This window comes from Planococcus citri, chromosome 4 (genome assembly GCF_950023065.1).
Source record: "Planococcus citri chromosome 4, ihPlaCitr1.1, whole genome shotgun sequence".
Classification (NCBI taxonomy): Eukaryota; Metazoa; Arthropoda; class Insecta; order Hemiptera; family Pseudococcidae; genus Planococcus; species Planococcus citri.
In genome coordinates, this window is record NC_088680.1 from 52,322,551 (window position 1) to 52,345,287 (window position 22,737).

General features: G+C 33.3%; 1 protein-coding gene across 1 annotated transcript in view; it reads left to right on the top strand.

Annotated features, from left to right (window-relative positions):
* Hk (Hyperkinetic) overlaps positions 1-21,035 on the top strand; it is a 187,012-nt gene extending 165,977 nt beyond the window's left edge. The window contains exons 4-11 of the mRNA XM_065360048.1: positions 7,151-7,358; positions 7,884-8,011; positions 12,624-12,830; positions 12,984-13,066; positions 17,940-17,963; positions 18,643-18,699; positions 18,795-19,007; positions 19,207-21,035. Coding sequence (XP_065216120.1) covers positions 7,151-7,358; positions 7,884-8,011; positions 12,624-12,830; positions 12,984-13,066; positions 17,940-17,963; positions 18,643-18,699; positions 18,795-19,007; positions 19,207-19,308 — 1,022 coding nt within the window. The 3' untranslated portion in view covers positions 19,309-21,035. The remainder of the gene's footprint in view (positions 1-7,150; positions 7,359-7,883; positions 8,012-12,623; positions 12,831-12,983; positions 13,067-17,939; positions 17,964-18,642; positions 18,700-18,794; positions 19,008-19,206) is intronic.
* Positions 21,036-22,737: the final 1,702 nt, after the last annotated feature.

The following is a 22,737-nucleotide window of genomic DNA, read 5'->3' on the forward strand; positions in this document are numbered from 1 at the left end:
ACGTTTAACAAGAGATACTACGTATAATGTTGGTAATTTTTTTTCGCCACGTTCTTTATTACGTCGCGCAATATATAAAGCTCCATAACGAGCTTACGTTATCCTATCTTGACGTATAGAGGAAGTTTAACAGCTTCCGTAAGTATTAAACGAGAGAGCATGATGTTGCTGTAGATGAATACCACCTATACTGCCGAACAATTGCGCAAAGTAGGCTTCCAACGTCAACTCGTCGACGATATATAATTTAATAATGATTTCCATCCGTTTTTTTTCGTGTATTTTTTCCTTCCTTTTTTTTTGATTTTTCTCGTTTCTATTTTATTTTTTGGTGGTAAATGAAATATGGGTACAAGACATGGTTTGATGGTTTCATCGAGAAATTTATTGATGCCAATATCGAACAGAAGAATCCATGTCAATTTTTCCATTTTCAAGTTTTGATGCAGCTGACCTTGAAAATTCTTTTACAAATGCCAGATCTCATTTCATGGTTGAGAATCATGAAAAAAATTGAAATAATAGGTATCTATATTCTAAATTGTGTGAAATTGTGGGAAAATTTCCTATTCAAAAAAGAAAAATTAGCTGAATTTACACGAAAAGCGTCAAAAATGGGCAAAGAAAAAATATTCAACTAAAACTTTAACCAAAAAAAAAAAAAAAAAAAAAAAATGGAGGAAAAAATTGCGATAAATAAATCTTTCAAAAATTGAAAAAAAACTAAAAATTGAAAAACGTTCAGAATTTTAAAATTTTTTGATGATTTGATTCTTTCCCTTTTCAACTTTATAGAATAAGCTCGCCCCACAAGGGCACAGGTTGTTGTCGCTAGAGGAAGTCTCTAGGTAGTAGCTCGGATCATCAAGAGGAGCCAGTCCCCCAGGACAGATGAGAAGGCGAAGACAACACCAGGGGTATTCTGCGCATCCACATCGTGCGGGGTGGTAACATGTTGCTGTTCGATGGACTCGGAATCAATAAACATGGCTAAAGCAGAATTTTCCAGTTGGTGGAATGACGACGGGGAGGAGTGGCAAGTCAAAGGCCAAGCCTCTACATAAATACGGATTACAAACAAGAATGCATAAGAGCTGCAGAACAACAACAACTCACTCGTTCCAGCCCCAGGGAAGCGCAAGAGCTTCAGGGTGAGTAGGAAAATACCAGCGCCTAAAAACTGGCAAATTTGGCTAAGGGAGTAAACCCCAACAGAAAATCATGGTGGAAGGCAACGGGAAACCAACACCATTATATTTCCCTAGAATTATAAGGACATCAATTTAGCAACGGCCCTAAGTCTCCATCAGGCTGATCCTCATCCGCCAAGGCAGCCAGATAAGGTGCTAAGAATACGCAGAGTTAAAACAAGGTGGAACAACATCAACATCACAACCTGGAATGTACGAACTTTGTATAAAATTGGACAACTTGCTAGTGTAATTAAAGAAGCCAGGAGATTGCAAATCAACGTGTTAGGAATAAGTGAGACCCGATGGACTGGAAATGGTAGATACCGGGTAGATGAAAACTATGAAATGATCTTCGCTGGGAAAGACACACCCGAACAACGTGTGGGTATATTAGGCTAATACATACCAGAATCAGCGATAAAATCAGTGCCATAATTCCAAAATCAGAGAGCAGTGGCGTAGCCAAGGGGGGGCGAAGGGGGCCATGCCCCCCCTTGAGAGCGAAAATTTGTAAGAAAACATGCAAAAATGGATGTTTTTTCGTTGTTTGGACCCATTTTCTCCAAGAATTTTTGCTCTCGCTTCGCTCGAGCAGTAATTCAGCCTTCATTTTCGTGAAATCACCACACATTACAATAGATTTCCAGAAAATTACCCCTCATTTCGATTTTTCATGCCTAAAAATCTGGTTTTGCCCCCTCCTTGAGAAAATCCTGGCTACGCCACTGTCAGAGAGGATATCGTTACCTTAATGCCAAATCCGAGTATGTCCATACAAAAAAAGTATGATTTTACACATCACTCATAAGGTTCGGATATGCTCGGAAGGGTTCCTTGAGTTCTGATTGAACATCAGTCAGCTTCGTGCATCTTCGGTGGTGCATTTCAACTATACTCAGATGAAAATTTTTCAATTCAGGGCTTCCCAGAGTCTTATCAGTGACGTAAAACGACGATTCTTTTTTGGATGGACATACTCGGATTTGGCATTAAGGTAACGATATTACTCGTGAGATTGGAGGTCAAGCCAAAACCAATGGTGATAATTCAAGTTTATGCGCCAACAGCGGAAAGCAGTACAGAGTACAGCAGAAATCAACAACTTCTACAACAACCTAGAAGAAGTGATGAGCTGCTCGAAAAACAATGATGTTGTGTTTTTGATGGGAGACTTCAATGCCAAAGTTGGGAAGGATCATGGCAGCCAATAGTCCAAGAGCTATACCACTGTGATTGGGCCGAAATAACTGAAAGCTGGGGATGGTCTCAAAAGTTAGTATACATACCCCTATTTTGAAAACACTTGGTCTGCCGATCCGCAGCTGCTGCTTTAAAGCTCAATGAAAGCTCGAAAGTTCACAATTTTTCTGAACTTTCAGCTGAGAAAACTGATGGCTGAAATTGGTGCCTAATTATAGCATTTTTCGCGCTGAATCCGAATATATCGGTCTGCCGACCCATAAGTGCCGCCAAAGCCCCGCCAGACTGGGTTAAAAGGGGAGCAAATTTGACAAATTTCGTGTTTTTGGGCTAAATTCTCATAAAAAGCTACAAAATCGGGTTAAAAATTATTTTCAGTCAGTTTAACGGAATGCTCTATCGCTAAGATGATTTTTAGGCACCGAAATTTTTCAAAATATTCATTTTTTGGGGGGTGGGGCGTAAGGGGAGTATTAATGAATTCAGCAAATATGGCTTTGTGATCCATCAAAATATATGTGTTTTGATCGTGTTGTCCTCCAATGTGAAAAATATTGCCATAAATGAATTCTACAGCCCAAAAAACATATATTTTGATGTATCACAAAGCCATATTTGCTGAATTCATTAATACTCCCCTTACACCCCCACCCCCCAAATGAATATTTTGAAAAATTTCGGTGCCTAAAAATCATCTTAGCCATAGAGCATTCCGTTAAACTGCTTGAAAATAATTTTTAACCCGATTTTGTAGCTTTTTATGAGAATTTAGCCCAAAAACATGAAATTTGTCAAATTTGCTCCCCTTTTAACCCAGTCTGGCGGGGCTTTGACGGCACTTATGGGTCGGCAGACCGATATATTCGGATTCAGCGCGAAAAATGCTATAATTAGGCACCAATTTCAGCCATCAGTTTTCTCAGCTGAAAGTTCAGAAAAATTGTGAACTTTCGAGCTTTCACTGAGCTTTAAAGCAGCAGCTGCGGATCGGCAGACCAAGTGTTTTCAAAATAGGGGTATGTATACTAACTTTTGAGACCATCCCCAGCTTTCAGTTATTTCGGCCCAATCACAGTGGTATAGCTCTTGGACTATTACCTTTCGCTATAGGTACATATAATTATGAAAATCTTGCTCTGGATTGTGCCAAAAATTGTCAAAAGGTCTCGCTAATTTGCCAAATAGTACCAAAAAGTTTCGTTTTTTACGAACAAGCTTCACTTCTTCGATAAAAATTTCGAACAAATCTCACTTTTTTGCTAAAAATCGTTCAAAATTTGCATTTTTGTGAAAAAAAAAATCGCTAGAAAGCAAAAATAGTTTCAATCATGTTTTCTGCTAAAAATTCTCCCTTTTTTGCTAAAAACTGTTCAAAAATTGCATTTTTGTGAAGAAAAACTGCTAACAGTGTTTTTGGCTGAAATTGTCTCTATCATACTTTTTACTAAAAGTAAACAAAAATTCTCACCTTTTGTCAAAATTTCCCAAAAAATCTCAGTTTTTTTTGCCAAAAATCACCTTAAATTTTCCTCGTTTGTAAAAAATTCCCAAAAAGATTTTTTTTTTCAAAAATTGTGATGTGAAAAGATCTCGCATTTTTGAAAATTTTTTGAAAAAGTCCTGTGTTTTCCCCAAAAATTGCCAAAAAGTAGAGCCCTGCCTATTGCTAAGATCGTCACAAGCTTTTTGCCTTCTGCAAAAAATAGGAAAAAGTTCCACTTTTGATGTCAAAGTGGCTAGAATGTCTCGATTTTTCCGAAAAATTGCATAAAATCTTTCCTTTTTACAAAAAAATTTCCAAAATGATTTTTTTATTAGGTATTGCTAAAATACTTTTGAGCAAAAATTCTCAATAAGGCTCGCTTTTGCTAAAAATAGCTGAAAAGTTTGGCTTTTTTTGTCAAAATAAACTGCTCAAAACCTTCATTTTTTGTGAAAAAATTCCCAAAAAGTGATGATTTTTTTAAAAATTAGATATTGTGAACTTTGACAAAAATTGTAAAAAATTCTTGCTTCGTTGACAAAACTGCTAAACATTCTCACGTTTTCCTAATACTAACTTATCCAAAGTCTCGAAAATATTTTGAAAATGTGCTTCTTTTTTTGACAACAAATTCCCAAAGTGACTTGATTTTTGCTAACATTTTCACAACTACTTTTGTCTAAAATTGACCAAAATTTTCATTTTTTTAAAACTATATTTTCAAACAAAAATTGCAAAAATGTTTTGCTTTTTAACAAAACCTGCCAAAAATTCTTACCTTTTTCTATTTTTAAATAATTACCAAAAAATCTTATTTTGCATCAAAAAATTGCAAAAAGGTCTCATTTCCTTGACAAAAATCAATAAAAAATCTTGCTTTTTCGACAAAAGCTGCTAAGAGTTTCAACTTTTTTTCCAAAAATCGTCAAAAGTCTTGTTTTTTTTCAGAAAAAAATAGCGAAAAGTTCTGCTATTTGCCTAAGATTTTCAATGACTTGCTTTTTAAAAAATTTCACTTTTTCGCTACCAATTTTCAATAGACGTGTTTTTTTTGTTGAAAAAAATAGATGAAAAGATTTTTCGTTTTGCCAAAGTGGTCAAAAATTGGTTAAAATTTGTTTTTTTTTGCAAAAATTTCCGAAAAGTCACTTTTTTCAATAATTGGCCAAAACGCTAGCTTTTTTGGCAGAAATTGTCAAAAAGCCCCGCCTTTTGCTAAAATTTTCAAAATCTTGCTTTATGTCATAAATTGCTGAAAATTCTCTTTTTTTTACCAAAATGTTGCGGAATTGTCTCACTTTTGTAATATTAGCAAAGTCTCACTTTTTTGCTAAAAACTCTTGAAAAGCTCTCTTTTGCTAAAATTGTCAATTTCTTTCCAAAAATTTTTCAAATTTTGATTTTTTGCTAGAAATTCAAAAAAAGCCCTGGTCTTTGCTGAAATTGTTAGTCTTGTGTTGCTTTTTTCTGTCGAAAATTGCCAAAAATTTTCACTTTTTTGCTAAAATGATCAATAATTTAGAAAGGTCTTATACAGGGTGATTCGGATAAGACCTGAAAAATTAAAACCACGTATTCTACTCATAAATTGGAGTAAAAAATGTTATATACACCATGGACCAAAACCTCTTCATTTCGGAGTTATTGACCTTTGAAGGGGGCCAGCTGTTTTCTTAAAATTGGCCATTTCGGCGTCTCTATCGAAAATTTTTGGGGGGTAGGTAGTGAAAAAAGTGAAGTGAGATCTCAGAAATGTAGAGTATCATTCTTTTCTGTTTTGGTCCATAACTTGATGTTTTGAAGTCAGAAATGTGTTTTATTACATGAAAAACAATCAAAACTTGAAGTTAAATTAAATTATTTCGAATTTTATTAATTAATGTGGTAGTACTTCTCATTCGACACTCATTAAACTTTAATTTCTCTTTTTTGGTCCATTGGATGCTGAATAATCAAATTTTTCAATTTTGACAAACTCTCCGATTTTTTAATAAACAAATGTTTTTGAAGGTTTCCTGTACTCAATTTTCAATTTTAAATACTTTTATGGGGAAAAAAATGCTATTCCTCAATAAAACATGATTTATCTCAACCAATATGCTCACTTTGGCAACATCGCAAAATTTGTCACGGTAAATTACGATTTCGTTTCCTAAAAACAATAGAAATTGTTGGCTAGTAAATGATTGCACTTCAAATCAAAGTAGGAAATCGTAACTATGGAGCACTTTTTGATAACATTCTGATTTGAGCTAAGTAACAATGCGTAACACATAAGCGAAATGTAAATGCGGTGTTGCCATATTTTACACAACTTTAATTGCGAATATCTCATTAAGGGTTGGTTTTTCAACATTTTTGCAAAGGAAATTTTTTCTTAATTCGACGAGTAGAATATGTGGTTTTAATTTTTCAGGTCTTATCCGAATCACCCTGTATACTTGATTTTTTTTTACCGAAATAGTGAAATAAATCAACTTTCTTAGAAAAGTTTCAACGAGGAGTGATTTTTTTTGTCAATTATTTTCAAACAAAAAGTCCTACTATATATTCGCTAGAATTTGTTTATGATTTTTTTCCTGTGTTAAAATGTTTTGCTCACGTTTTGTAACTTTTTTGGTTACTTTTTGGATGCTTTTAGATTACGTTTTTGGGATCTTTTGGAAAAATTGAGTACGGGTCCCTCCATTATCACATATTTTCTGTTGGGGATGGACTTTTAATTTTTACCACTTTGAAATTTTCTACCAAAAAAAGGCTCGTATCTCAATGCTGAAGGTGACCATTTAAAAATGAAATTTCAACGCCCTTTCGAGATTTAACGCATAACTTGAACAGAAGTACACAATTTACTGTGCACTAAAACTCGTTACGTACTACGTAATTGTACGAGTATCTTCGGTGCATTAGGTTAAGTGAACTCAATAAATGAGAGTAGTCGAACACTTGTGTTTGATTATTTCCTTTCATCGTGAGAGCTTAACTACCAAACTTCTCATTCTGTACCAGTAGAATATCCCTCAGAGTTTCAAGTTTATCTTTACCACAGACCCTGTATAATGACAGTGCATTCTCTGTACAATCCGACTCATTTTAACCCCCCCCCCCCTTCCCTTCAAAATTCTTCAAAAAATTTCAATTTAAACGTGTCCTTGGCCTGGTAGATCTTTTTTTTTCTTGAATTCGACAATTTTTTTCATATTATGATATCGAATAATCATACTTACAATATTCTAACATATCCCATCATTAACCAAAAATGTCTGTATTTCAGGCACATGGTCGGCTTTCAGCGACGACGTAGTCGAAGAGCAAGCAGAAGCTATTATAACAGCAGCTTACGAAGCCGGTATCAACGTATTCGATTTATCAGAAGCACACAGCGGAGAAAAATGTGAAATAGAATTAGGCAAGATTTTAAAGAAGAAAGCGTGGAAACGCAGTTCTTACATTATTGTTACCAAAATATATTGGCATTCTAGGTAGGTCTTAGACGTACGTTTCCTTGATTCTTTTCTCTTTATACCCATCTATCTAGTACCTACTCGTATAGGTACAGTACTTATTGTGAAATCCTAGCTTTCGAATATACGAGTATAACTTTGCGCCGGGCTGGGCGCCACCGCCTCGCCGGTTTTTGGGGTTTCAAGAGAAATTACTATAGCGTAATACACCTCTATACTTTTCTATGTGTACTGTGTAGTGTGTAGAGATAGTTACGCGTTTTATAAGCGTAATTTATAGACGAAAATTCGGTTACCTAGCGGTTTTTACGATACACACAGCCCAGACTGCAGATATTTATGCTACATTAAAGTTGTTATACGAGAGAACGAACGATTGTGTTGAAATTTTATCCCTGTAAAGCTCTACAATACCGATACGTCGTTGTCGTAGTCGTAAATGGAACCTATACGTACTTATGTATATTATGCGTTAGGTATGTTTCTTTTTATTCGAAGACGAGTTAATCACGAGCGTGCTTTTGTTAATTTTTTTTTCTATAGATCCGAAGAACGAGGATTATCACGTAAACATATCATCGATTCGGTGAAAACTTCGTTGCTCAGGTTACAATTGGATTACATTGATTTAGTTATTATTCATAAAGCTGATCCGATGTGTCCGACTGAAGGTACGAATTTTTTGCTAATGTATTCTACTTTTAGATTTTTTGTGGCATTAATACAGAAAATAGGGTTGAAGCTGAAATAAAATTGAGGATAAATAGGTTCATTTTTGAGCGAAATAAATGAAGGATGGGTCAAAATTGAATTTTTAAAACTCCTTCGAGTGCTCACCTCGAATCTCCTGACTCAAAAAACTGCGTAAACAATAAAAATATTACGACATTGACGTCAAAATGGTGAAAAAATGCCTGAAAAAAGACGAAACGAAAAGTGTTGAAAATTTGGTACAATGAAATACATATTTTCAAAAAATTAAATTTTTGTGGTTTTTCAAAATTTAAAACTGATTTTGAAGATCAAAACTGCTATAAAAAAAACATTGGAAAAAGAAAGAGGGATTTGTAGTGGGAACTCGCATTTTCCTACCTACATGCGAAATTTTGTACCATTTGACAGAAAAATTGTCAACTTGAAGCTAAATGAAAAATATACCCTTGTGTGTCGGTAAAAAACCAGTAGTTTACCCAGTTTGTCAATCTCATGGTAAATTGAATTATGTATCTACTACAAAAACATTTAATTTGAAATTGTCACAAAAAAGTTTCAAACTAAATCATTGAATAATTTATTGTAAATCTTCACGAATAATTCACTTGAAATCGTTCCGAAAAAATTAGTATTCATCACTTGAAAAAAAAATCATTAGATAAGTATACAATTCTACACTAGAAAAATCACGATAAATTCACTTGAAATCGTTCCAAAAAAATCACTTGTCATCGCTCAAAAAAATTCATTGAATTCAACACTAAAAAACCAATTTGAAATCGCCACGAAAAACATTGAAACATTAAATTTGTTTTTTTTTTACCCGGATTCTCGAAAATCTGGTTTTTGGACGTTTTATAAATCTCTCTTTTTAACACTTTTCACTCAAATTTTTAAAACTTTAAAAGTCTTCTCTCTTTAAGTAAACTCAGAAAAATCAGAAATCCATTTTCAAAAGCTACTACCCTAGCAGATTCTGGTGGATTTTAAATCTGCCAAAATCCTCGTATAAAAAAACAAATCTATTTATTCTACACCACCACGAAAAATTCATTTGAACTCATTCCGAAAAATTAATATGTCATCACTTCAACTTTACTGCAATTCAGTACTAAAAAAATCAATTTGAAATCGTTGAACAATCTATTCTAGACAAGCACAAAAAATTCACTACTTGAAATCAAATTAGAAAAAATTAATGTCATCACTCAGAAAAAATTCATTGAATTCAGCACTAAAAAAATCATTTTGAAATCATTGAACAATTTATTGTAAGACACCTTGAATATTTAACTTGAAGAAATTCCAAAAAATCAATTATCATCACTCAAAAAAAAATTCATTAAAATTAAACTCTAAAAAAAATTACGAACAAATTCAATTGAAATCATTCTAAAAAAATTCAATCGTCATCACTCAAAAACAAATTCATTGAACAGGGTATCTCTCTAACGGTTACAAAAGACATGAAAGTCACGAAAAAGTCATGAATTTTGCTCGAAGCACACTTGAAATTTTTCAAAAAGCCCATTAGGTAAATGAAAAAAAAATGTTGATCAAAAATTTGTTCAAGAAATCATAAAAATGAAAAAACTGAAATACCTAATTTTTGATCCTGTAAAAAATGGAAATCCTGTTCAGTTTCCTCAAAGTTTCAAGTTCATTAATTTTTTGGGAGGGGGAGAGAGTATTTTTATGCGTTGAAAATGTGAAAAATAGGTCATGAAAAAGTCATGAATTTTGCTCGAAACACTTTTGAGCATTTTTTTAAAAGCCCATGTTGAAATACCTAATTTTTGACCCTGTAAAAAATGGCAACCCTGTTCAATTTCTTCGAAGTTTCAAATTATTTATTTTTTATTTTTTTAAAGGAGGAGGGAGGTATTTTCGTGCGGGGTCATTCCATGTCAATTCGACCAAAAAAATGCGATTTTGAAAGTCATGTCTTTCGAAATTTTCAAAATTTGAAAGTTGAACTTCAAAGTTGAAAGTTCAAATTTCAAAATGGCGCTGTAAATGGGAGCTATGTAGCATTTAAAATTCTGAAAAAATTTCCATAGATGTACCTTTTGATGTTTTTTCGAAATATTCAAGTTTCCAGATGGGATCTCTTGATAGAGGGGGAGCACCCCCACCTCCAATTTTGAGCAAAACTTTCAAAAAAATCTGGGGCATGTGATATACCGAATTTTATGTTTTTGGTAACACTGAACACGAATATGACATTAGATTTTTGATAGGACCCCATCCACAGACCCCCAGCACCTCCCTAAATAGGATAAAAATTCGAAATATGTAGGTTTTTTTTGTGCGACACATCAAATAGTATGTTTTTGGTGACGCTGAACACTAATATGACGTCAGATTTTCGATTGGACCCCATCCACGGCCTCCAACAAATTTTTTGAACTTTTACCAATTGGGGGAGGTTCTGGGAGCCATGGGTGAGGTCAATTTGAAAAACTAAGGTTATATTCGTATTCAGCGATATCGAAAATAGGTATATTATTTCATGTGTCACACGATTGAAACCATTTTTTTAAATGTTACCCTACTTGGTGAGGTACTGGGGGCCGTGGATGGGTCCAATCAAAAATCTGACGTCATTCGTATTCAGCGTCACCAAAAACATACTATTTGATGTGTCGCACGAAAAAAAAACCTATTTTGAACTTTCACTCCATTTGGGGAGGTTCTGGGGGCTGTGTATGGGGTCCAATCAAAAATCTAATGTCATATTCGTGTTCAGCGTTACCAAAAACATACAATTTAATGTATCACATGCCACAGATTTTTTTTTGAAAGTTTCGCCCAAAATTGGGGGGGGTGTGCTCCCTCTCTATCAAGAGATCCCATCTCGAAACTTGAATATTTCAAAAAAGCATCAAAAGGTACATCTATGGAAATTTTTTCAGAATTTTAAATGGTAGCTCCCATTTACAGCGCCATTTTGAAATTTTAACTTTCAACTTTAAAGTTCAACTTTCAAATTTTGAAATTTTCAAAATGCTTACAAAGTTCAAAATTCAATACCCTTTCGAACTGTGAAATCAGTTTTGATCAAAGTATCATAGTTTTGGAGGAATGCGCTGCTGAAGTTGAGTACCTCGAGACAATGTGAAAATAATGGAAGCCCCCCCCCCACCAGTCCCGGGACCAAACTGGTTGCGGGTTTCTTACTTACTGGGTGGGCAGATATTGTAAAAACAATTTAAGCGAAATCGAAAGACATGACTCAAAAACGTTGGTTGAATTGACATGGAATGACCCGTGCGGTAAAAATGTGAAAAATAGGCCATGAAAAAGTTATGATGTTTTGTCTGGGAGTTTTTTTAGACACCCTGTTGAATTCAACACTAAGAAAATCAATTTGAAATTGGTATGAAAAGCATTGAATGATTGAAAAATTTATTCTTAACAACCACAAAAAAATCACTTGAAAACATTCAAAAAAAATTAATATGTCATCACTTGAAAAAAAAATCATTAGGTATAATTCAATACATAGTAGGATAATCTTGAAAAATTTGAAAACATTCTGAAAAAATTCACTCATCATCACACAAAAAAAATCATTGGATTGAACTCTAAAAAAATCAATTTGAAACTGGTACAAAAAAAATATGAAAAATTTATTGTAAACCACCACAAAAAATTATCTTGAAAACATTCCAAAAATATTAATTTGGCATCACTTTTCTCATCACTTGAAAAAAATTCATTAGCATTCTGCTCTAAAAAAATCAATTTGAAATAAAAAATTCACTTGAAATCGTTCCAAAAAAATCACTTTTCATCATCACTCATGAAAATTTGTTGAATTCAACGGTAAAAAATAAATTTGAGATCGCCATGAAAAATAATTTGTTGAAAATTTCTATAAAAAAAAAAAAAAAAAAAAAAAAAAAAAAAAAAAAAAAAAAAACATACATATTTTGAAATTATCAAAAAAAGTTCCAAACTAGATCATCATCGAACAAGTTGTTCTAAATCACCACAAAAAATTCACTTGAGAGTCACCTTAGAGTTAGTTTTTTTCGATCTTATGGCAAATTGTTGTGTATAATAATCAATTAATCACCAGGATGTCTCAATGTAGGTACTTGAAACATTTTTTGGGTGGCCTGATGACTCTTTGGTGACAGCTTCACCAAGCAGTGACCGTGTGTAATTGATTTTTAACTTGGTGAAGAGTCACCACAAAGTTCGATACTTTGAGGATCCACAATTTAGCTGTTTTTTAAACAAATGGGTCTCAATTTTTTTTAACTAACCCGAGAATTCAATGTAGCAGTAGGCCTATTCACATTATTATGTCTGCTTGATTTTGCTCTTTTTTTTAATTTTGGGGAAATTCTGAGTATGTAGATATGTTTTTGGATCCATGCCCCCCTCCTCAATGTAGAGAGCGGAAAACCTCAGCTCTTCTACATTTCGGCCTCACCCCTCTGACCTTATTTCTGCTCGACTCTCGTGTTTGTTGCATGATGAGAAATGCCAATTAAATCTGAACGATTTTAACCTCGTTTATTTGCAGATATTCTGACACTTATGTATTCATTGTTACAGAGGTTGTTCGAGCTATGAATCACATAATCAACCTCGGCTGGGCCATGTACTGGGGTACAGCGCGCTGGACGCCTTACGAGATCATGGATGCGTACACCAACTGCCGCCAGTTCAACTGCATCACACCAATCGTCGAGCAAACCGAGTACCACATGTTTTGCCGCGAGAAAACCGAGCTCTATATGCCAGAAACGTACAATAAAATAGGTATGGAGACGTATATAAAAATGTTAGTAAAAAATGTACCAAGATAGAAAAAAAAAATACAGGGAACCATAAACCTCCTGCGTTGATTGGTTCCTTTCGCTGGTTTTTTGTTTTTGTAATATATTATATATTTACGTGCTGGTTAATTTGTAGGTGTCGGATTAATGGTCTGGTCTCCAATATCGATGGGTATGATATCAAGCGACCTTCCATTTATAAAAGCTCCTCCTATTAAAGTGAGTAATATTTCAATTTGGAATTTAATTAACGTCCTGTTCGCCCGTACTTATAAGGGGTTTACACTTTACACCCTCGTTGGCACGTCTTCGTCGTCGACTCCGAGATTCGTTCATTCGCGTCTTTGCCTGTGTACTAGTAGGATATGGTTTAAGCAATTTCAATATCGTTCAACAGTTAAACAAGTTTTTTGAAAACTTTCAACTTTCACTTTTCAACTCTAGCACAATAATTAAAAGTTTACCACGAATGGTGACTCTCGCTTCAGCGCCGCTGCGATGGCAGGGCAGCATCCCTGAAGTTGAGGAGGTTCGAAAATCTTATAGTACAAATAATAGATTTACCAACGTGGTGGGTATTCTTTCGTGGTGTGTTTCGTTAATTTAGCGTAAAGCGCGACTTACGACGACGACGCATTTGCCTGCCTGTCTTTGAAAACACCGAGCTGCGTTCGCCCTTCCTGCGGGCTTTTAATTCCACCGAACGAGTCGAGCTTTAATTATGAGAGCATGTGAGAGCGATGATTAATTGAGTTTGATGTCGTGTTCAGAGTATCGTCGCGAGATGGTGGTTTGTTGGGCTTATAAACGAATGAAAAATTCGCCGGATTTGTTTAGCGAAATGGAGTATAGGCTGAGACTGGCATGGCATCGTTGTGTCATGTCCCTGGCATCGTATTTACCAAATTTTACATTTCTCGGTGGGTAATTTCGTGATTAATGGGAAACGATGCCGGAGAGTGTTGGATAGGAGTAAAAAATAGTGTGAGAATGATGCTTTTTAGGTACCTATGATTTTCGTGAAGGTTGTTCCTCGTTTTGCTCGAAACAGTCGAAACACATTTTGAGTGGTTTGCTGTTCCGAAGTTTGAAGTTGACTCTTTCCAATCTGCAGTTAGTGAACTCAAAAGAAATGATATAGGGTCATTCCATACCAAATTGGCGGATTTTTGCATGAGGGGGTCTTCGATTTTTTTCAAAATGAGATCGTGTTCAGTTTAGGGGTCATCAAACGATGACGAATGACGCAAACCGGACATTTTTTCGATTTTTTTTGGCAGAGCTGAGGGGCTTCAAAGTTCTCCAAAATGGCAGAAAATGGAAACTTTCAGTTGCAAATTGCTCCGGTTGTACGTGGTATAGAATTTTTAACTTTTTTTTTCAAATTGCAGTACTTTGAGAGGGTAATTGACTAATGATGTCAAAATCAGTGTTGCCACTTTCAAAAACCTAAAAAAAATCAATTTAAAAACTTATAATTTAAATATAACCATGATCTCGGTGAGTAAAAATTCAGAATAAATTCTCAGTTTTAGTTCATTTTATGTAGAATAACATAATCAAAAAATTGAACTGGCATTTTTTCATTTTCGAGAAAAAAAAATTAAAAGTTTTACACTTACTTATTGCAAAAATATCATCAGAAACCTAAAAAATGAAAATTTTTGCACTGTTGAAAATATTTTACCATGTGTAGACGAACATGTGAAAAAAGCCCCCTCCCCCCTAATTTTTCAACAAATTGACGAGAAATGCTATTTTTCGTGCTATAATTTTAAGAAGGAAACATATTGAAAAAATTTCGCCACCGTTTTAAACAAATGCAGGAACCTAAAAAATGAATATTTTTGCATGTTTGAAATATTTCACCAATCTCTCCTCCTCCCTTCCCATCTTCAAAATGAAAATATCGCAAGTCAAGCTTATAAAAAATTACCAAGAATGGGCAAATTACCCAAAAATTGTTCAGAAGTCTCTCAAAATCAGTAATAATTGCAGAAAATCGATGCAAATTTCGATTTAGTTGTCAATTTTCAAAAATTTTAACAAAATCTTTTTCAAATGTAAAAACTACCATACACACGTGTTCAACAAATCTTACCGAAATTCATAAACTTTGAAAAAAATCTCAAAATTGTACTAAAAAGGTCATCTAAAATTCGTTGTAGTTCATGGATTATGGATTGGTTCAAAATCAGATTATTGTCCCAAAATCAAGAGGTAATTTACGCGATTATAGAAAAATCAGGCCAACGTCTCATGAAAGTGAATGAAAAAAAGTGATTCCAAAAATACCATAAAAAAATTAATTAACTTAATCTAAATTTGGCTTGACAGTGAGAGGAAAAAAATTTTCGACCAAAATTGACTCATCAAGTGGAACAAATCGTTTGCATTTTCTAAGGTCCTTTACCCATGCTCAATATTCTGAAAATCTGTAGTTGTGGATGTGATAAACATAGGTATCATTTTATTTACAAACATAATTGCATATTTTTTGGGGTCAGAATTTAATACCGGTAAAAAACAGAATTGTTTTGGATAACTTGTCAAAAAAAGGTGTTTGCCAACAATATTTCGTCAAAAAAGTAAAATTTGCTGACAATTTCGACAAAAAGCAGGAGTTTTGAAAATTTTGGCTGAGAGCAGAGGTTTTTTTTACAATAATTTATACTTACAATTAGGTAGATAATTTTTGGCAAAAAAACAACTTTTTTTTTGATAACCAAGTACAAAAAAAATTAATTTTGACAATGATTTGGCAAAAAAACAAGATTTTTTTAGGATAATTTTGGCTTTTTGGCAAAACAAGAATTTTTGCCAATTTTGGCAACAGGATTTTTTGAACATTTCGGCAAAAAACAGGAATTTTTTTTGACAATTTTTTCAAAAGTTAAGATTTTTTAATAATTTTGACGAAAAAGAAGTTCTTTGCAATTTAGACAAAAACAGAACTTTGCAGACAATTCTGGCAAAAAATACATAACAAGGACTTCTCAGGATAATTTTGGCAAAATCAAGAATTTTCAAATTTTTGGCTGCCAACTAAGATTTTTGGTCATTTTTGCAACAAATAAGTAGGAGGACTTTTTTAATAATGTCACAGGGTGTCCACAAGCCTGGAAAACCTGGAAAAGTCAGGGAAAATTCAGGGAATTTTGTAATTTTCACGCAAAATCCCTGGAATTTTAAAAAAACGATCAATTGCAAATTTTGGATGGTATTAAGGACCTGTGATGAATGAAAAACATTATTTTTTACTTCTCGAAAGACAAATTTCCAAAAGCTTTTGCCCTCGCTTCGCTCAGGCTTGTTTTTTTCTTTTTTTTTCACAGCAAGATGAACATTTCTAGATAATAAAAAATCAAGTTTTAAAACCAAAAAATGAACTCCTCACAAAAAAAACACAATTTTTATGTATCTCGAAATACAAATTTACAAGAGCTTTCGTCCTGCTTGGGCCTGGTTCTGTTTTCTTTGTCAAAATCAACTTCCTTCGAAAAAAATATTCAAATTCTGAAATTTTAAAAGCCAAAAAAACTACTTGTCCTCACATGAAAAAACCTCGTATCGAGCCTGTTCTCTTTTCTTTTTCAAAAGTAACTTCTTTCAAAAAAACATCATTCCAATATAAAAATTTTAAAAACCAAAAAATAAACTCTTTGCATAGAAAAAACCTCGTTTTTAGGCATCTCAAAATGAAAATTTTCAAAGGTTCTAGCCTTTCAGGCCTCCAAAAATCCAAAAAACAGAAGAAAAATTTTCATAAGTCATTTATATGAATAATATTGGATCAATTGGCCAAAATTGATGCATGTTTTATTTATTTATTTTTAGTCTAAAAAGTTAATAATCGAAGTTTAGCTGTTTTTTATATCCAAAGATGTATCCAGTTCAAGAGAAGCTTATGAAATAAAATTACACCCCCCCCCCTCAAAAAATCATCTTTAATTAAAGTGTGGGGTAAGCATAGAAAATAAAAATAAATGATCTGGAAAACCTGGAAAAGTCAGGGAAAATTATTTCCAGAAATGAGTGGACACCCTGCTGTCAAAAGAAAGTAGATTATTTTTCGACAATTTTGGCAAAAAAAGGACTTTTTTTGGCAATTTTGACAAAAGACGGATTTTTTAATAATTTTTTTATAAAAGAAACTTCTGTACAATTTTGGTATAAATGAGACTTTTTTGACAATTATTCTGGCTATAAGATTTTTTGAACATTTTGCTGGTGCTTTTCTTGGCAATTTTATATTGGAAAAAACTTGATTCAATTTAGGTTATGGTACTCAGTACTGGGAAAATAAGTAGGAAGGTCGATAGAGGTACTACGTACTCGTAAAAATGTAGGCACCTTAAACGAAATAATTTTATACCCCCTCGAATCATTATTTAAAAAAATACCGTACAAGTACGTCATTAATTTAGGAGGTGGGTTCCACGTAAACCATACTGAAGGAGGAAAAAAGAAGCAGTTTCGCTATTAAATCTACTCTTAAGTAAGGCGCTTACGAAGCATTATGCGTGATTTTTAACTCTACATCTACGTAGGTACTAGGTACCTATAACTGTAATAAAGAGAGAGAATGTACTTGTGTCAGCTAAGGATAGAAATTCTTTTGAAAATTATTCGAGTACAATTGTTTTAATTGCGAAGGCGTCCGCCGATGTGGCGCGTTTGTACGAGAACAATGCGCTCAAGGAAATTGGAAACGAGCCGAACTTATTTCTGCTTTGCAGAGAATTCGCGAAATTGAAATAAGTAATTCTGAGGGAAATTCTTTGCTACGAGTATGAAGGAAATTTGCAGCTTTTGTACTTCAAGGTATTTTTGATTCGCGAAGTAAAAAATGAATGTGCCATCGAACCGGATAAATAATGAATGAATTTTCTTGAGGGAGTTTGAGAAAGATGGGAAAAAATTATACAGGAAGTAAAATTTGTGTCTGCTAAAAACAATTACCTACCTTCCTGGAGTTGTTATTCTTGTATTTAATACTCGAGGGTTTCTTATTTTTAGAAAATAGGTAGATACCTACATACATTTACATATATATTTTTTTGGTATCATGAACAATTTTTTTTTCATGCAGCAATGGAAAGGAGAAATGGCTCAAGTAAGTGGGAGGATATTGTTCAAAATTTTCTGTATTTTTCTGCAGTGAATGGTTTATTTCATATTTTTACCTATAGATTTTTAATAATTTGTATCTAATTAAATACATCAGAAGGGCCACAAAAATGATAAATCTGAATTCATAAGATACTGAATTTCATGCTGGCTCTTTTTGAGGAGATTTTTTCCTTGCTATAAAATGCAGGTGTACAGCTCCTAAATGGCTCAAAACCCACACTGATTGATTTGGGAAGACAAAAATGGAATTGTGAGCCAAATTTCACTGGTTTACCCCAATTTTATCTTATTTTTCTTCTTCTTTATCTATTTCATTTTTTTTTTTTTTAAATAAAAGTAAAACATGGATGTTTGAATTTTTAAAAAATCTCCAAAAATTGATAAATGAACTGGGCCAAGTCTGGTGGTGCATATTTTTAACAAAAAGTTTGGGGAATTCTGAAAATGTGCAGTGTGATGTTCATTGTTAGGTAATGCTCCAAAGATGATGACTTCTAATACTTATCTGGTTATTTTTTGTGCATACTTATTCCACATTCTCAGTATCTTCCATTTTTTGAAAATTAAATAGACCGCAGAGACCTACCTAATCTTTCTAATTACCTACATATATCAATCTATCAATTTAAAAAATAATAATCATAATTTTTTTTTTTTTGCAGAATAAGTGTATTTCATTCAAATGGTCTGATGATGAAACACGTTTTGGTACAACTGATGTAAGTACCTATTCAAATTATGAAACCTTTAAAAAATTGAAATAGATAAGTATGTATAATCATTCAATTTAAAATTTTGTGTAATATTCTCCCAGATCATATCATGGTGGTTGAAAGACAGATCCCACCTGGACGAGAGTGGCCGCCAGTTAGAAAAGCTCAGACGTATTGCTCAGATAGCTGATAGACTAGAATGCTCATTGACTCAACTCTGTATAGCTTGGTGCTTAAAAAATGAAACCATACAATGTTTGTTACTAGGCGCCACAAGTGTTCGGCAGTTATATCATACTCTAAATAGTTTAAAGGTAGGTCAATCCGCCAGTCGATATATACTCCCACTACAGTACCTTTACTCGAATTCAGTACACTACATCGACTTTCGTGTACACTGTAACTTATCTCACTATGGTATCTAGCTATATAGCTACATAAATGCTGCACCATTTTCAACGCTATACTGAACTAATATCATCGTGTATACATGTTTGTTTTGACCCTTTATAGCTAGTTTCCAAGCTGAACCCTACGATAATGGCGGAAGTGGAACGAACACTGGACAATAAACCGACAAGACCTCCGATAATATCAACCCTGGCGTTGAGATGACAAACGCTTTGCCCCCAAGGTGGGGCAACGTCCTCCGGGGCAGTTAGAGAAAATGAGAATATCGAAACAAAAGCTCACAAGGTGCCATTCTGTAGTATCCAGTGACAGTACGAGAATGTTGGAGAGGCAGTTTAGGTACCTAAGGGGCAATGCAATCAAGGGGGAAGGCAATGGCCAAAATATGGTAGAATACTCGTATATATTTTTAGCGTTATCGTTACCTAGATTGCAGCTCTCCAGCATGGCAGAGTTTTTTTTTAAAAACGATGAAATTGCTTTTCAAGTAGATCTTTCGAGGTATTGAAAGCAGCTTGGGTAAAGTAATAATAAATCCTCGAGGAGTTTTTTTTTGTATTTTTTATAATGTTTTATAATTATTTTTCGAGTATATGTCGAATTTTCATTAGAACAAAAAAACAATGATAGATCAGATGTTGGTGAAAAGAGTCGTAATAAATAGAAGCGTTTATACAAAACTGAATAATATAAGCTGTAATGTCTTAAGAGACACGACTGATAGTTTCAGTTTTGTTGAATTTTTCTCTACCAGGTTTATACGTTCCCTGATGGGAATTAAGTGATTGAACGAGGGTAAAGTAATTTCCAAGTTGAAAACGATTGATTTGCTTTACGCGTTTGTTTTTTTAATATTCTTGTTTTTTTCTCGTTTTAAAAACATTTCTCTTTAGAATTGTTATTTATTTGTTTCCTTCTTTGATTTGGTTTTTACCCCTCAAATTTCAAATTACATTGTTCGGTGTTTTGAGTGCGTGTTCTGTAAGGTTATTTTTTTTTATGATGATTGTCAAGCGTTGCTAATGGCGGATATTTTATCAGTATTTATTCGAAGAAGCAATCTTGTTCATAAGTTTAATACAATTTTTTCTCAAAAATTTAATAATTTCATAATTATTTAGTGAAATTTATCATACATATGGATTTTATTTTCTCTGCTTATTTTATGTTTACTTATTAGTAAAATATTTAATGTTTAACATATCATCGAGTATGTGGTGGTCATTTCTGTGTGATCGAATCATGTTTCTATCTCTTTGTGTAATACAATAATAACCTAATACCTACCCAATTCTTTACAAAAGAAATGAATAAAAATTGATTTAATATTTTTCTAGCAAGTATAACTAATTATGTGTAATATTTACTCATTTGTGATATATTTTCACGTATCACTTGTTTTTAAATTAATACTCTCTTGTTCTTTTTGCTCTAATTAACATAGATTTTAGACAACCTACCTACCTTCTTACCTATCTAATTTTTTTTCTCCTTATTCTTTCTTTTCTAATTTGTTATAACATTCCTTTTATTTACCTATCGATTTATTTATTTATTTTTCTATCGTCTCGCCATTTTAGCGAGCTATTGATTGGTATAAATAAAAAAAATGATTCGTAGAACACCAATTTTATTATGTATAAATTGTTACCCGTTGAGTTGTGTCTTGAAATAAGAATAAGATGAAAAAAAATAATAATGTAGGTACCTACTTACCTACCTACGGAGGGTAATGAAATAATTTTGTTTACACTGCCAAATTGTTGTTGTTGTTGTTGATTATAATGATGTAGATGAAGCAATATTGTATGGTATATTTATAAAGTTAATGCTAGCTTCGGAGATGTGTAGACATGTTACGTTGAATTTACAATTATTACTTATCATTGTAAGCTTTACCTCCGTTAAATAAAGTTCATTTTTGTTGGCTCGTTTGGTGAGTTTTTTATCTAAAAAAAAAAAGCTGTAATACCTACATATTCAGACTAGCAATTTGATCAATGATCAATTTCGAATTAAAAAGTGTAAATTTCACTTTTAAATAATTATTCCAACGTTGAAAAAACCCCGAATCCTCTCCGATGGATTCGTTTGATTGTATCAAAAAAACCCTTTACTCAGGATATGAATATTATGAATTAGGAGAAAATTCGATTCAGAAGTGTTTAATTGGTCAATTTTTTAAAAATTAATTTGCTTCAAAAAATTGCAAATTTTCAATTATTCTATGATGATATTTAGCATCATCTCGTGAATTATCAGCATATCAGCTGTTGTCAGCTTTAAACGGATGCTTGGCGCTATCTACTGAAATTTCAGCGAGCCACATTTCTTTATTTTGAAAAACTACAAATTTTATTTCTACACGGACGCGTAGCGCTATCTTTCGGCAAATCATCGAACTGCTAGCTCAATCTGGTATGTATTAGGAGTTTAGAGACCTGTTAATATCTCATATTCTCCTAATAACAATTCCGATTCTAGGGCTCTTTCATACGCTTTTCGCTCATTCTGTTTCGTCGAATGGGTTGCATATTCGTACAGAATAAGGCGCAAAAGTGATTTTTCGAATTGCAGTAAATTATTGACTTATTTCTTCAACTAGGCGGATAAAATGCGAGGTAAATGATCCAAATTCGATATCTGGGGGGTTTTCAACGTCGCTGAATTCATTTCTGTGATTATTTTTATACATTACTCAAATCTAGTTTGAAAAAATCGAGGCCAAACTTGAATTATATCGAGCTTGAAAGCTGTGTTTGGTACTAAATTATACGTTTCTGAACCTCCTAAAACCGAATTTGATATTATATCAGTGCTGAAACCAAAAAAAAGGCCTTTGAAACGGAGGGGAGAATTTTCGAACTTTTCAAAAACGAATTTGAAAATATTTCAGTACTGAAACAAAATGACTGAGCATGGGAGAAGAGTGGATTATTAACATAATACCTCCTATACCAAATTCATAATGAAAATTCCGAACTTAATTATCAATTTTAATCCGTGATAAATTTTAATAAAATTAAATTCGTTCAAAACCTCCACTCAAAACCTCCACTTTTCAAATAATTTTTGTGCCTTGAGAAGTTTTGATTATGCAACTTTTTCAACACTTTTCAAATTATTCGCGTTTTTCTCCGTTTAAAACCCCTTGCGAACATAAAATAAATGATTTAGGGGTGAGTCGTGGGCACGGAGTCCAAGTTTACCATTTTCACCAGTCAGGGATGCCAACTTACCGGATTAAAAATAACTTTTCATCGGAATTGTACTTTTCAATTGAATTTCCTAAAAATCATTTTCGTTGAAAAACTCCACGTTTCGAATAATTTTTGTGCCTTGAGAGTAGGCAACTTCTTCGACACTTTCGAATATATTCGCATTTTCCCCTCATTTAAAACCCCTCTACGAACTTGGAACAAGTACTTAAGCGGTAAATCGAGGGTGTGAAGTTCAAATTTACCATTTTCCCCAGTCAGGGATGGCAACTTACCAGATTAAAAATAACTTTACCTCGAATTATTTCTTGAAAATCATATTCGTTGAAAAACTCCACGTTTCGAATGTTTTTTTTGCCTTGAGAGTAGGCAACTTATTCGACACTTTCAATCATTTTCCTATTTTTTAAAGCCC